This window comes from Piliocolobus tephrosceles, chromosome 4 (genome assembly GCF_002776525.5).
Source record: "Piliocolobus tephrosceles isolate RC106 chromosome 4, ASM277652v3, whole genome shotgun sequence".
NCBI classification, from domain to species: Eukaryota; Metazoa; Chordata; class Mammalia; order Primates; family Cercopithecidae; genus Piliocolobus; species Piliocolobus tephrosceles.
This window is the reverse complement of record NC_045437.1, coordinates 36136415-36153072: the sequence shown is the minus strand read 5'-3', so window position 1 is coordinate 36153072 and position 16658 is coordinate 36136415. Positions and strand designations below refer to the sequence as shown.

The 16658-nt window shown below is 40.8% G+C and overlaps 1 protein-coding gene across 3 annotated transcripts in view; it reads left to right on the top strand.

The window, feature by feature from the left end:
• The window catches only part of CPLANE1 (ciliogenesis and planar polarity effector 1), a 149747-nt gene that overhangs the window by 118338 nt on the left and 14751 nt on the right, over positions 1 to 16658 (top strand). For all 3 annotated transcript variants that reach the window (XM_023216494.3, XM_023216495.3, XM_023216493.2), the window contains 4 exons: positions 151 to 279; positions 12105 to 12270; positions 15331 to 15389; positions 16051 to 16218. In XM_023216494.3, the coding sequence (XP_023072262.2) occupies positions 151 to 279; positions 12105 to 12270; positions 15331 to 15389; positions 16051 to 16218 (522 nt within the window). The remainder of the gene's footprint in view (positions 1 to 150; positions 280 to 12104; positions 12271 to 15330; positions 15390 to 16050; positions 16219 to 16658) is intronic.

The following is a 16658-nucleotide window of genomic DNA, read 5'->3' as shown; positions in this document are numbered from 1 at the left end:
TTGATGAGAGATACTAGAATTGCAGAAATAGAAGGAACAGTAGATATATGTTTATCATTTTGTGTTTATTTGTTACATGTTTATTTTTGCTTAATGTAATTAAGTTGTGGATACTGATTTATATTTCTTAAATTACATTTTCAAATGAAGTGCTTCAGTAGATCCACTCCAGATGACTGGATTGACTGATGTTGCAGACATTATTGATGACCTTATAACTAAAGACGGAGTTTCCAGTGAAGAGCTGGGCTTAACAGAACAAGCTAAGCGCACCTCCAGGTAATCATTGAATAATTCATTTTTAACCTGTTTAAAATGCTTCTCATTCAAGAATGTTCAAAACTTGTCATATTTTAATGTGATTTTTATGAAAAAAAATCTGAAGCATAGAATAGATTTTTTTCTTCATGTTTTGTTATGTATATGTATAAGTCTTCCCTTTTCCCTAACAATTTATAGTATATAACTGTATCCTGTGAGTTTTCCCAAGAATCACTCTAAGTACAACATACATTTAATCCTATCTCTTACTAGAAGTAATTAATGATTTAGTTCATAGCACTTTATCCTAAAATTAACCCTTAGAATACATTTTAAATAGCTTTTCTGATCTATCATGCAAATGGAAAACAAAAAAGATCAGGCGCTACTGTTTTTATATCAGATAGAACAGACTTCAAACCAACAGCAGTAAAAAAGGATAAAGAAGGGTTTTACATAATGATAAAGAGTTCAATTCAACAAAAAGACTTAACTATCCTAAATATATAAGCATTCAACATTGGAACACCTAGATTCCTAAAATAAGTACTTACAAACCTATGAAACTAGTTAGGCAACCACATAGTAATAGTGGGGGACTTTAACACCCCACTGACAAATTTAGACCTATCATCAAAGCAGAAAACTAACACATTCTAGAATTAGATTAGACACTTGATCAATTGAACCTAATCGACATCTGCAGAATGCTCCACCCATCAACCCTAGAATATACATTCTTTTCATCTGCACATGGAATATACTCCAAGATTGACCAAATGCTTGGCTGTAAAGCAAGTCTCAATAAATTAAAAAAAAAAAAACCCTGAAATCTGACTGATATGATTTGGCTGTGTCCCCATCCAAATCTCATCTTGAATTGTAGTTCCCATAATTCCCATGTGTCATGGGAGGGATCAGGTGGAGGTAATTGAATCATGGGGACAGTTTGCCCTATCCTGTTCTCATGATAGTGAGTGAGTTCTCACAATAACTGATGGTATTATAAGGGGCTTCCTCCTTCAGTGGGCACTCATTCTTCTCCTTCCTACCATCATATGAAGAAGGATATGTTTGCTTCCCCTTCTGCCATGATTTTAAGTTTCCTGAGGCCTCCCCAGCCATGCTGAACTGTGAGTTAATTACACCTCTTTCCTTTATACCTTTATAAATTATTCAGTCTCAGGTATGTCTTATTTAGCAGTGTAAGAACAGACTAATACAGTAAATTGGTACCACAGAGAGTGGGGTGCTTCTGCAAAGATACCTGAAAATGTGGAAGCGACTTTGGAACTGGGTAACAGGCAGAGGTTGGAACAGTTTGTAGGGTTCAGAAGAAGACAGGAAGATGTAGGAAAGTTTGGAACTTCATAGAGACTTGTTGAGTGGCTTTGACCAAAAGCCTGATAGCAATATGGACAGTAAGGTCCAAGCAGAGGTGGTCTCAGATGAAGAAGAGGAACTTGTTGGAAACTGGAGGAGGTGATTCTTATTATCTTTTAGCAAAGTGACTGGTGGCATTTTGCTCCTGCCCTAGAGATTTGTGGAACTTTGAACTTGAGAGAGATTATTTAGGGTATCTGGTGGAAGAAATCTCTAAGTGGCAGAGTGGCAGAGCATTCAAGAGGAAGCAGAGCATGAAAGTTTGGAAAATTTGCAGCCTGACAGTGCAGTATAAAAGAAAAACCCTTTTTCTGAGGAGAAATTCAAGCTCACTGCAGAAATTTGCATAAATAATGAGAAGCCAAATGTTAGTCACCAAGACCATGGGGAAAATATCTCCAGGGCATGTCAGAGACCTTCATGGCAGCCCCTCCCATCACAGGCCCAGGGGCCTAGGAGGGAAAAATGATGTCCTGGACCAGGCCCAGGCCCTCCCTGCTGTGTGCAGCCTAGGGACTTGGTGCCCTGCATCCTGTCCTCTCTAGCCGTGGGTAGAAGGCACCAAGATACAGCTCAGGCTGTGGCTTCAGAGGGTGCAAGCCCCAAATGTTGGCAGCCTCCATGTGGTGTTGAGCTTGTGGGTGAACAGAAGTCAAGAATTGAGGTTTGGGAACCTCCTCGTAGATTTCAGAGGATGTATGGAAATCCCAGACTGAAGTTTGCTGCAAGGACAGAGCTCTCATGGAGAACCTCTGCTAGGTCAGTGCAGAAGGGAAATGTGGGGTTGGAGCCCCCACACAGATTCCCTTCTGGGGCACTGCCTAGTGGAGCTGTGAGAAGAGGTCCACCATCCTCAGACCCCAGAATGGTAGATTTACCAACAGCTTGCACCATGTGCCTGGAAAAGTCACAGATAATGCCAGTTGTGAAAGCAGCTGGGGCAGAGGGCTGTACCCTGCAAAGCCACAGGGACAGAGCTGTCCAAGACCATGGGAACCCACCTCTTGCATCAGCATGACCTGAATATGAGACATGGAGTCAAAGAAGATCATTTTAGAACTTTAAGGTTTAATGACTGCCCTATTGGATTTTGGACTTGCATGAGGCTGATAGCCCCTTTGTTTTGGCTAATTTCTCCTATTTGGACCAGGTGTTTTTACCCAATGCCAGTACCTCCATTGTATCTAGGAAGTAACTAACTTGCTTTTGATTTTACAGGCTCATAGGCAGAAGGGATTTGCCTTGTCTCAAATGAAACTTTGGACTTGGACTTTGGAGTTAATGCTAGAATGAGTTAAGACTTTGAGGGACTGTTGGAAGGACATGATTGTGTTTTGAATTATGAAGACATGAGATTTGGAAGGGGCCGGGGCAGAATGATATGGTCTGGTTGTTTCCTCATCCACATCTCATCTTGGATTGTAGTTCCCATAATCCCCACATGTTGGTGAAGATAATTGAATCATGGAGGTAGTTTGCTCTGTCCTGTCCTCGTGATAGTAAAAACACTATTTCACGAGTTCTGATGGGTTTTTTGTTGTTTTGTTTTGTTTTGTTTTTTTTGGAGATGGAGTCTCGCTCTGTTGCCAGGCTGGAGTGCGATCTCAGCTCACTGCAACCTCCGACTCCCTGGTTCAAGCGATTCCTGCCTCAGCCTCCCAAGTAGCTGGGATTACAGGCATGTGCCACCATGCCCAGCTAATTTTTATACTTTTAGTAGAGACAGGGTTCCACCATATTGGCCAGGATGGTCTCAATATCCTGACCTTGTGATCTGCCGCCCTCGACTTTCCAAAGTGCTGGGATTACAGGTGTGATGCAGCAAAAGCAACACTGAGAGGAAAATTTAGAGGCTGGGCATGGTATCTCACGCCTGTAATCCCAGCACTTTGGGAGGCTGAGGCGGGCGGATCACCTGAGGTTGGGAGTTGGAGACCAGCCTGAACAACATGGAGAAACCTCATCTCTACTAAAAATATAAAACTAGCTGGGCATGGTGGCACATGCCTGTAATCCCAGCTACTCGGGAGGCTGAGGCAGGAGAATCACTTAAACCTAGGAGGCAGGGGTTGTGGTGACCCAAGATCGTGCCATTGCACTCCAGCCTGGGCAACAAGAACAAAGTTCTTTCTCAAAAAAAAAAAAAAAAGTGGAAAATTTATAGCACTAACCACCTGCATCAAAAAGTTAGAATGATTTCAAATTAGTGATCTAACATCACACGTAGAGGAAACAGAAAAACAAGAACAAGTTAACCCCAGAGCTAGCAAAATACGTAACTAAAATCAGAGCAGAAGTGAACAAAATCGAGAACCAAATATCCATACAGAGAATCAACAAAGCCAAAAGTTGGTTATTAGAAAGGATAAACTCGATTGATAGACCACTAGCTACATTAACAAAGAAAAAAAGAGAGAAGAACCAAATAAGCACAATCAGGAAACAACAAAGGTGACATTACAACTGATCCCACAGAGATACAAAAGATCCTGAGACTATTATGAACACCTGTATGCACAAAGTAGAAAGTCTAGAGGAAATGGGTAAATTCCTGGAAACACACAACCTCCCAACATTGAATCAGGAAGAAATTTGAAACCCTGAACAGACCAATATGAAGTCCTGAAATGGAATCAGTAATAAAAAACCCACCAACCAATAAAAGCCCCAGACTGAATGGATTCACAGCCATATTCTGCCAGACATAAAAGAAGAGCTGATAGGAATTCTACTGAAACTCTTTTTAAAAAATCAAGGAGGACAGACTCTTCCCCAGTCATTCTATGAAGGTGGCATCACCCTGATACCAAAACCTGGCAAAGACACAAGGAAAAAGGAAAACTGTAGGCCAATATCCCTGATGAATATAGAAGCAAAAATCTTCAACAAAATACAGCAAACCGAAAGCAGCACATCAAATTGCGGTGATTGTTAATTCACCACAATCAAGTAGGCCTCATTTCTAGGATGCAAGATTGGTTCAACATACACAAATCAATAAATAGCCATTTATGACACACCCACAACCAACATCTCACTGAATGGGCAAAAGCTGGAAGCATTCACCTTAAGAACTGGTACGAGACAAGGATGCTTAATCTTACCATTTCTATATAACATAGTACTGGAAGTCCTAGCCAGAGCAATCAGGTAAGATAAATAAATGCAAGGCATTGAAATAGGAAAATAAGAATTCAGATTATCTCTTTTCCATGACAGTATGATTCTATACCTAGAAAACCTAAAGACTCCTCCAAAAGCCTCCTACAACTGATAAATGACTTCAGTAAAGTTTCAGGATACAAAATCAATATACAAAAATCAGTAGCGTTTCTATGGAGAACCAAAGCAAGAATGCAGTCCCATTTACAACAGACACACACACACACACACACGCACGCACACACACACCTCTTAGAGCTCTAAGACCAAGTTATATCAGTGTTTATTTGAGCTCGGGGAAGAAAGTCAGTGAAAGAAGGCAATCACAGCAGTTCTTGTATTTATAAGTGAAGGGCAAGGAATTAGATGTAACTAGAGTTTGTGCATTAGAAGGGAAGAGTGGGACTAGCTGAGTGTGGAGACCAGAGGGAATCACTGAGTTCAACCTATTAACAAGCAGTAGGGGGTGATAAGAAGGGGCTTTTTTTCTTTTCATTTTGCTTCAGGGGAAAAACAATTTAATATCTTCCAACCCCCCCATCCCCCAAGTAGCTGCATTCTACGATTTCAACTTTTCTTCCAATTCTGAATCCTGTTTTCTCCACTTATAAAAGGAAAGTTATCAAAAACAAAGGAAGGTTATCAAAAACAAAGTACGTTGGCAAAGTACTCATCACTTCTTCAACTTATATTTTTATCGCCATGAAACTATTTCCTGTATGTTCTTCTATCCAGACAGACATTCACTGCAGTCTATAACGTGAAAGATGTAAGCAAGGATATATAACTGTTTCAATGAACAGATTTGGTGAAGTGCCTTCTGTTTTAGTACTTTAAGTTTATCACATTTTGTTGACTTCTGACTTTCCATTTTTCCTAGATTGGAGGAAATATCTGTTTATGTAGTTTGTTTTTAAATGTGCCAGTGCCTGCACGTTAAGATTTTTAAAAATAAAATTGTATAAAACATATAATGTATTGGTCTTTTGGGGGGAATTAGATGCATCATCACTGTATTACACTGTATCACAACTGGATTACAGCTTCATCAACATTAACTGGTTTGCTTTCGTGATGTTTCTGAGGAATTGGTTCTTTTTGCAGAGGTTCAAGAGAAAGGGCTTTTGAGAAGTTCTCTAGTTCCTTTTGTATATTTACAAATGCTTTATTCACTTTTTTTTTTTTTGAGACAGAGTCTTGCTCTGTCGCCCAGGCTGGAGTGCAGTGGCCGGATCTCAGCTCACTGCAAACTCCACCTCCCGGGTTCACGCCATTCTCCTGCCTCAGCCTCCAGAGTAGCTGGGACTACAGGTGCCCGCCACCTCGCCCGGCTAGTTTTTGTATTTTTAGTAGAGACGGGGTTTCACCGGGTTAGCCAGGATGGTCTCGATCTCCTGACCTTGTGAGCCACCCGTCTCGGCCTCCCAAAGTGCTGGGATTACAGGCTTGAGCCACTGCGCCCGGCCTACTTTTCATCATTCATAATGTATATTTTAAGATTAGTGGGCTGGGTGCAGTGGCTCATGCCTATAATCCCAGCACTTTGGGAGGCCGAGGCAGGTGCATTACCTGAGGTCAAGAATTCGAGATCAGCCTGGGCAACATGGTGAAACTCCGTCCCTACTAAAAATACAAAATTAGCCAGACGTGGTGACACATGCCTGTAATCCCAGCTACTCGGGAAGCTGAGGCAGGAGAATCGCTTGAACCTGGGAGGCGGAGAATGCGGTGAGCCGAGATCGCGCCATTGCACTCCAGCCTGGGCAACAAGAGTAAATCTCCATCTCACTAAAAAAACAAAAAAGAAAACAGGTTAGTGGTAACTGGCTTTGCTTTGTTTTTTGCCTTAAAGTTGTTGTGGCTGGCAATGTGAAATACGTTCCTGGACTTCTGCCCCCTTAATTTGTTCTTGGCCATTGTCTTTGATGTGTACATGCAGGTTCTTTTTTTTTTTTTTTTTTTTTTTTTAAATTCCATAGGTTTTGGGGGAACAGGTGGTATTTGGTTACATGAGTAAGTTCTCCAGTGGTAATTTGTGAGATTTGGTGCACCCATCAACCTCAACAGTACCCAATTTGTAGTCTTTATTCCTCACCCACCTCCTACCCTTTCTCCCAAGTCCCTGAAGTCCATTATATCATTCTTAGGCCTTTGTCTCCTCATAGCTTATGAGTGAGAGCATATGACGTTTGGTTTTCCATTCCTGAGTTATTTCACTTAGAATAATGGTCTCCAATTCTATCCAGGTTGCTGTGAATGCCATTATTTCATTCCTTTTGGTGGCTGAATAGTATGACATGGTGTATATGTGTACCACAATTTCTTTACCCACTCATTGCTTGATGGGCATTTGGGCTGGTTCCATATTTTTGCAATTGTGAATTGTGCTGCTATAAACATGTGTGTGCAAGTATCTTTTTCATATAACGACTTCTTTTCCTCTGGGTAGATATCCAGTAGTGGGATTGCTGGATCAAATGGTAGTTCTACTTTCAGTTCTTTAAGGAATATCCACACTGTTTTCCATAGTGGTTGTATTAGTTTACATTCCCACCAGCAGTGTAGGAGTGTTCCCTTTTAACCGCATCGCTGCCAACATCTATTGTTTTTTGATTTTTTAATTATGTTCATTCTTACAGAAGTAAGATGGTATCGCATTGTGGTTTTTATTTGCATTTCCCTGCTCATTAGTGATGTTGAGCATTTTTTCATATGATTGTTGGCCATTTGTATATCTTCTTTTGTGAATTGTCTCTTCATGCCTTAACTCTATTGTTTTGATGGGATTTTTTTTTCTTGCTTATTTATTTGAGTTCCTTGTATATTCTGGGTATTAGTTCTTTGTCGGATGTATAGACTGTGAAGATTTTCTCTCACCCTGTGAGTTGTCTGTTTACTTTGCTGATTGTTTCTTTTGCTGTGCAGAAACTTTTTAGTTTAAGTTTCACCTATTTATCATTGTTTTTGTTGCATTTGCTTTTGGATTCTTGGTCATGAAGCCTTTGCGTAAGCCACTGTCTAGAAGGATTTTTCCTGTGTTATCTTCTAGAATTTTTATGGTTTCAGGTCTTAGATTTAAGTCCTTGATACATCTTGAGTTGATTTTTGTATAAGGTGAGAGATGAGGATCCAGTTTTATTCTTCTACATGTGGCTTGCCAATTATCCCAGCACCATTTGTTGAATAGAGTGTCCTTCCCCCGTTATGTTTTTGTTTGCTTTGTGGAAGATCAGTTGGCTGTAAGTATTTGGGTTTATTTCTGGGTTCTCTATTCTGTTCCATTGGTCTGTGTGCCTATTTTTATACCAGTACCGTGCTGTTTTGGTGACTGTGGCCTTATAGTTTGAAGTCATAATGTGATGCCTCCAGATTTATTCTTTTTGCTTTGTCTTACTTTGGCTATACAGGCTCTTTTTCGGTTCCATATGAATTTTAGGATTGTCTTTTCTAGTTCTGTGAAGAATGATGATGGGGTTTTTTGTTGTTGTTGTTGTTGTTTTGTTTTTGTTTTTGTTTTTTTACAGAGTCTCACTTTGTTGCCCAGGCTGGAGTGCAGTGGCACAATCTCAGCTCACTGCAACCTCTACCTCCTGGGTTCAAGCAATTTTTCTGCCTCAGCCTCCCTAGTAGCTGAGATTACAGGTCCGCACCACCACACCCAGCTAATTTGTTCGTTTTTAATAGAGATGGGATTTTGCCACGTTGGCCAGGCTGATCTTGAACTCCTGACCTCAGGTGATCCACCCGCCTCGGCCTCCCAAAGTACTGGGATTACAAGTGTGAGCCACCTCGCCTGGCCCTTATAGTGGTATTTTGATAGGAATTGCATTGAATTTGTAGATTGCTTTTGGCAATATGGTCATTTTCACAATATTGATTCTACCCATCAGTGAGCATGGGATGCGTTTCCATTTGTTTTGTTATTTATGATTTCTTTCAGCAGTAATACATGCATGCAGGTCCTTAAGCTCCAGGTGGCACCATCTGCATGCAGCACGAGGCTTTAAGATGGAAATTAGAGCCGGTTAGAAGACTTATTTCAGTAGTTTAGAGATGAGGTGATCAGAATGGAGAGCGTAGGGTAATAGGTGTAAGTAAACATTTGGAGGCTATCAGGTGGTAACAGTGACAGCTTTTCTACTTGGGTGACTGAGTTGATGGTGATTTCTTTAGCAGGATAAAGAATGCAGGGGCAACACAGGGAAACCCAATCTCTACCAAAAATATAAAAATTAGCCAGCCTCATAACCCAATCTCAAAAATATATATATAAATATATATATATATTTTTTTTTTTGAGACGGAGTCTTGCTCTGCCACCCAGGCTGGAGTGCAGTGGCCGGATCTCAGCCCACTGCAAGCTCCGCCTCCCGGGTTCACGCCATTCTCCTGTCTCAGCCTCCCGAGTAGCTGGGACTACAGGCGCCCTCCTCGTTGCCCGGCTAGTTTTTTGTATTTTCTATTAGAGACGGGGTTTCACCGTATTAGCCAGGATGGTCTCGATCTCCTGACCTCGTGATCTGCCCGTCTCGGCCTCCCAAAGTGCTGGGATTACAGGCTTCAGCCACCGCACCCGGCCTCAAAAATTTTTTTTTAATAAAAATATCTTTTAAATCCTGCATTCTGTTAATTTTGCTTCCTTCCCTGAGAAGGACATAATATATCTTTTGTTTGTTTATTTGGTTTTTGAGACAGGGTCTCAGTCTGTCACCCAGGCTGGGGTGCAGTGGCACAATCATGGCTTACTGCAGCCTCAACCTCCCCAGGCTTAGGTGATTCTCCCACCTTAGCCTGCAAGTAGTTGGGACTACAGGTATGTGCCACTGCATCCAGCTAGTTTTTATAGTTTTGGTAGAGACTAGGTTTCAAAAACACAAATAAATAATTAAATTAATTAATTTAATTAAATAATGGCTGGGCTCAGTGGCTCACTCCTGTAATCCCAGCATTTTGGGAGGCTGAGGTGGGCAGATCACCTGAGATCAGGAGTTCGAGACCAGCCTGGCTAACATGGTGAAAACCCGTTTCTACTAAAAGTACAAAAAGCCGGGCATGGTGCTGCAAGTCTGTAATCTCAGCTAGTCAGGAGTCTGAGGCAGGAGAATCGCTTAAGCCTGGGAGGCAGAGGTTGCAGTGAGTGGAGATCGTGCCATTGCACTCCAGCCTGGGCAACAAGAACGAAACTCCATCTCAAAAACATAAATAAATAAAAAAGAGAATGCAGTTTTAGATATAAGGTGGCAGAAAAACATCGAGTGGTAATATTCAGTGGTATATTAGTTTTAAGTCCTCTGCAAAGCAGATGGAATTTTGATGAGCAAGAGATTTATTTGGAGAAATGCCTGTGAAGGAAAAAGGGAGGATGCCATAAAATTGGGGAAAACTATCAGACTGCAGTGCTGATGTAGAGCTGACCCTGTGCTGGGAGTCTCCAAGATCACCCCCAGGTTCAGAAATCACCTAGGAGGATGCACAGAACTCAGCAAATAGTCATTTTCATGGCTATAATTTATCCTAACAGGAGGCAAAAGGTACATGGAGTAAATTCCAGGGGAAATCAGGCACAAACTTCCAAGAGTCTTTTCCCAGTGGAGTCACACAGAATGCACTTAATTCCTCCAGTAACAAGTTGTGACAACATGTGTGAAATGTCTACCAGGCAAGCCCATTAGAAACTCAGTGCCTGGGGTTTTACTGGGAGGATACTGCCTGCCATGTGTTAAGATTCCAGAGTCTCAAAAGGAAAGCAGATATTCAGAATAAAATGTAGTGTTTGTATTTGTGACTAGTCTTATGTTTAGGAGGGTGTCTTCTTCAATCACTGGGTGATGCATTTGTCTAAGTCCCCATCTTTTAAAACAGAAACTTTTTAAAATTTTATTTTTTGGAGACGGAGGTTTGCTATTTTGCCCAAACTAGGCTCGAGCTCATGATTGTCCCACTTCAGCCTCCCAAGTAGCTGGGACGACAGGTGCATGCCACTGCACCTGGCCCCAAATCCCCATTTTGCACCACCCATTTTCTCAGACCACTCCTAGTACATGTGTGTTAGTTCAGATCCTCCAAGAAGCTAAGGTCGGTTTAGCTGCAGAAGAGATTTACTGGGGAAAATGCTTGTGAGAGGATAGCAGAATGCGGGGAAGAAGTAAGGAGAAGCATCAGACTACGATGCAGCTCTCAGCCCTCCCTGCAAAGGAGAGGGAAAGAGGGTGGGGGAGACAGAGTCTCAGTGCACTGTGTAGTTTTAAGAATGTTTCAGCTGGGTCAGTGGTAAGACCTCAGGCCAAGTTACCCACAGAGTCACCTGTGTCTTGCAGGAATGGGCCTTTTGCAGTATCCCTGCCATGCTTAGTCCATTAATTTGGGCCAGACCATGGAAAGTGTGACATGAACCTAAGCATGGGAGTAGATCCAGAAGGGCAAGTGTTGGAAGTCACCTCTGTGTTGCAATTGTTTTGTTTTTTTGAGACAGTCTTCCTTTGTCACCCAGGCTGGAATGCAGTGGCACGATCACTGCTCACTGCAGCTTCGACCTCCCAGGCTCAAGTGATCCTCCCACCCACCTCAGTCTCCTGAGTAGCTGGGACTACAGGCATGTGCCATTCAACCTGGCAATTTTTTTTTCTTTTTTATAGAGATGGCATCTCATCATCTTGCCCAGGCTGGCCTTGAACTCCTGGGCTAAAGCAGTCCACCTGCCTTGGCCTCCCAGAGTTCTGGGATTACAGGTGTGAGCCACTGAGCCCAGCCCTGTATTAGAAGTTTTGAAAGTGATAGAAATAGTACAGGGAATAAGTTACATTAATAGATAAAGAAGTGAAAACCTCCCCATTTTACATGATGTGATTATTATGCATTGCATACCTGTATCAAAATATCTCATGTACCCTATAAATATATACATCTACTATGTACCCACAAAATTAAAAAGTTAAAAAAAAAGTCAAAAGGAGAACCTTTAAGACATTAGTTTTGAAGCAGTGAGCAGAGAAGAAAGGAGCCAATGCAGGAGGGCTATATAGTTTTCTGAGAGTTAGGAAAAGACCCAGTAAGATAGAGTTTAAAGAAGAAGGGAAAAGAGTTTAAGGCAAATGTTGTAAAGAAGTTGTTAGCTTTCTGAGTCCCTTTTCACTGGAGTTCAGGTAACAAATTGGAGTGAGTTGACTAGAGAACATAAGTATATACTACTTTTGAAGATGGGGCAAAATATTTCCAGATAAATAGTGTTTAGTCATGATATATCTTATCTGCATAACAAATTTAAAAGCAAATGATGTCTTACTTGTTAAATTTCTCAGAATTCAGCATTCTTCTGGCAGACATTCACAAAGAACTGACAAGGAAAGAAGAGAGATTCAAGCCTGGATGAAAAGAAAACGAAAAGAAAGAATGGCAAAGTACTTAAATGAGCTGGCAGAAAAGAGAGGGCAAGAACATGATCCTTTCTGTCCCAGAAGCAATCCAGTAAGTCTGCAGTGTCAAGGGCAATGGAGTTACAGAATATGTGTAATTACTTTCCTGGCAAAATTTTAAGAAAAAGATTAACATAATTTGGATACATTTTTAATTTGGCATATAGAAAAATAAATGTTTTACTTAAGTCAGGAAAGTTAATTACCTTAAAATGTTACAGGATATTGTGCTAACCAAGTTATACTGAATTATCTTAAATATTTTTTTGTCCCCCAGGCTAATGATGGCCGTAGCATTTTAACAAGAGGAGGAGGTTGAGTAATTGGGTGACCAATTGGAGTTGTTCCTTTAATTTTCAGTGAGAGTCATTGGCAGTTGAAACAACTATGTGTATTAAAGCCATTTTAAAAACTCACTTTTCTATGCCTGCTCCCTTACTTAGTTTATAAAATTTACTTGCTTAGAAAACTTTGAGGCTCAGCATGGTGGCTCATGCTTGTAATCCCAGCACTTTGGGAGACCAAAGTGAGAGGATCACTTTTGACCAAGAGTTGAGAGCATCCTGGGCAACATCGTGAGACCTCACCTCTACCAAAAGAAAAAAAAAAGAAATTAGCCAGGTGTGGTAGCACACACTTGTAGTCCCAGCTACTCTAGAGGCTGAGGCAGGAGGATCATTTGAGCCCAGAAATTTGAGACTGTATCGAGCTATGATCACACCACTGCACTCCAGCCTGGGAGACAAAGGGTCACCCTGTGTCTACAAATAAAGCAAAAGCTAACAAATAAAAAGCCCCTTAATTTTCTGTTAATAAGTTACCTACAAAAAATACAAAATAAAATTGTCCAATCATGTATCAACAGAACAGTGTCACTTCTGTGTGGGTGGTTTTTGTTTTTTTAACTGTCTTTAAAACTGTCAGCGTTTATTTACTGAGCCCTAAATACAGACATCACCATAGTCAGGTCAGGTATATATTTTTTCAGATGGTAAAACAAAGCACTGTTACTTTGATAGTCACATTACTATGAAAATTACATTTAGATTACAGTTTATCTTTTACTTTGTAATCTGAAATAAAATATAATATCCCTTCATTTTTTCAGCATCATTAGGATAACAAATTCTTTTGGTGAATTTTCCAGATAAACTGTTCCATTAAAACACCAAATGGTGCAAAAGTAGGTGAACTATTGTTTAAAGTGTGCAATTTACTTACCTGTCTCTGAAAAGAGTATATTGGTGTTAACATAACATTTTCTTGATAGCGCAGGAGACATGGTAGTGGCCTTCAGGGCTACTGAGGTACATGACCAGAATCTTAAAGTGTGTGCATGTGTATTTGAGAGAAGAATTGTGTGTGTGTCTACGTGTGTTCCCCCAGCCTAATGTAGAATGGGTTCTGACATTACCTTCTCGCTGTCAGTGAAGTAAATACCCAAGATGGTTAGAATTGTGTGCAAATTTAGAATAAATTGGCCAGGAGTAGTGGCTCATGTCTGTAATCCCAGCACTTTGGGAGTCCGAGATAGGAGGATCACCTGACGCCAGGAGTTCAAGACCAGCCTAGGCAACATGGTAAGACCTCATCTCTAAAAAATAAAAATAAAAAATAAGAAAATGAAAATTAGCCAGATGTAGTGGCACACACCTGTAGTCCTAACTACTCGAGGTGAGAAGATCACTTATGCCCAGGAGTTGGAGGTTAAAGTGAGTTGTGATCATGCCACTGCACTCCTGCCTGGGCAGCAGAGTGAGCTCTTGTCTCAAAATAAGTAAACTCTAAGGGTTTAAGAACTGCTTGGTTCATAGATTTTGTGGTCTCATTCAAGATTGCAGACATTTTTTGTTTTGTTTTTTAACTTCTATTTGGGTAAGTTTGGATGGGATTAGTGAGGTGTTAATGTAATTAAAATTTTCATTTGAATTTCTATTAGAAATCAACAAGACCTTTAATTTGTTAGTGACTACTTCTCTACAGGACCTTGAAAAAGTGTGTTTACTTCTGAGTGTCCATTTTTATATACATAATTGTGTGTGAAAAGAACCTCACATGTAACTCACACCAGTAGTTCTTAATGTTCTGAAATAATATGTATGTGTCTGACATTTGTTGTTTGCCTTCTGGTGTATAACTTGAAGAGTTTACAAGTCACAGTCAATTCGCTGTAGTAGGTTTCTGATAAACATTTTAAAACATAAAAATAGCCGGGCACGGTGGCTCAAGCCTGTAATCCCAGCACTTTGGGAGGCCGAGACGGGCGGATCACGAGGTCAGGAGATTGAGACCATCCTGGCTAACACGGTGAAACCCCGTCTCTACTAAAAAATACAAAAAACTAGCCGGGCGAGGTGGCGGGCGCCTGTAGTCCCAGCTACTCGGGAGGCTGAGGCAGGAGAATGGCGTAAACCCCGGAGGCGGAGCTTGCAGTGAGCTGAGATCCGGCCACTGCACTCCAGCCTGGGCGACAGAGCGAGACTCCGTCTCAAAAAAAAAAACACATAAAAATAATGATTTTAAATGTCTAATTTCAGCTTTATTAACAGGCTCTTGATGAGGTTAGTTACAAGATTGAGTACAAAGCATAGGCGCTTCCACCTAAAATGTTCCTACTTCACATTTTTTGTGCAGCCAAATAAGGTTCTCTCCTAATTAACTCAATAAAATATATTAATTGAACTAGGAAATAGATTTTGCATTCCATTTATTAAATTTTTCTGTATTTTGAAATGGAGTCTTGCTCCATCGCCCAGGCTGGAGTGCAGTGGCGCGATTTCAGTTCACTGCCGCCTCTGCCTCCTGGGTAGCTGAGATTGCAGGCGTATGCCACATACCCGGCTACTTTTTGTATTTTTAGTAGAGACAAGGTTTCACCATGTTGGCCAAGCTGGTCAGGAACTCCGTGATCCGCCCGCCACCGCCTCCCTAACTTGGTTTTTACTTTAATTACATGATGTTTTAATTTGACATTTTTATGTTTTGTGCTAGAGTAGGAAGCTTCATCAAACACCACAGTGTTTTGTACTGTTTCCTCAATAACAGAATTATGTCTAATGGTTTAATTATTTGGATTGAACAATAATGAATCAACTGGATATTTCTTATGCAGCTTTACATGACTTCAAGGGAAATAAGGCTGAGACAAAAGATGAAGCATGAAAAAGACAGGTGAGTTTGGTAGCTGTAACCCTGTATATTCTCTCTGACTTCCTTACTGCCTGAGGCATAGGTTAATGCCTTAGGAATTCTGTGTTCACAATAGTCTCTTTTTTGTGAATAAACAGAAAATTATGGAAGATATCACTGCAAGGAAAATAATGAGACTCACTACCCTTTTTTCAAATTTGCTTTCAAATATTATGTGTTTCATTCAGTTTTTATGACTTTTATTTCTGCTGTTCTCCCTTTCCCAACCCAGATATTTACATGTATTTGGGAAATACTCCAGAGACCATAACTACAAGTACTTTTAATAATACTGCCTAATCATTTTCAGAAACCTGATAAATAGAAGGATGTGAGAAGCGTTGAAGAAAGAAAATGCTAAGTGGAATTAGCCAGTCATGGTGGCCCCGTGCCTGTAATCCCAGCTACTCAGGAGGTTGAGGCAGGAGAATCACTTGAACCCAGGAGGTGGAGGTTGCAGTGAGCCAAGATCATGCCATTGCAATCCAGCCTGGGTGACAAGAGTGAAACTCCGTCTCAAAAAAAAAAAGAAAAAAGAAAAAAAGAAAAGAAAATGCTAGGTGATCTTCAAACACTATATTCCCTCTGGATAGATGAACTGAAAGCGACTCTTAGTAAATGATGCTTAATTCTTTGTCTACAGATTGCTGCTCTCTGAACACTACAGTCGTCGAATCTCACAAGCATACGGTCTGATGAATGAACTATTAGCTGAGTCAGTACAGCTACCAACTGTACCACAGAAACCATTGCCTAACAAACCCAGCCCTACTCACTCTTCCAGATGTCAACACTGCCCTTCTCCAAGAGGGTAAGACAAGGTTTGACATGCCATTTGGCAAGATAATGTCAGGCCTGATAAGAAGAAATGTAGCACTTTTGTGACCTAAGTTCAGTGCATTTGCATTTACCCTGCTTAGAGTTGTGATGATAAAGTGAAGGAAAAAAAGTAGTCTCATAATCATGAGGTCTTTATACATTGATATAATCACCAAGGAAAAAGGCAGAAATTGTGTTACATTTCTCACTAAGCTTACAGAGCATTTAGGTATTCCAGAAGTATGAAATTTAATATGTGTGCGGTCCTGTTTTAGTTGTTAATATTTGCCTCTGTAATTTGCCTCCTAACTGCTCATCCTATTTTTCCATTTGTCATCTCTCTTGCAGAAACAGCCAGTCCCCAGCTGCTTACCACTTCCCTTTCTGCTACCCACCCCAGACATGCCCAGTTATGCTCATTCAACTGTAGCT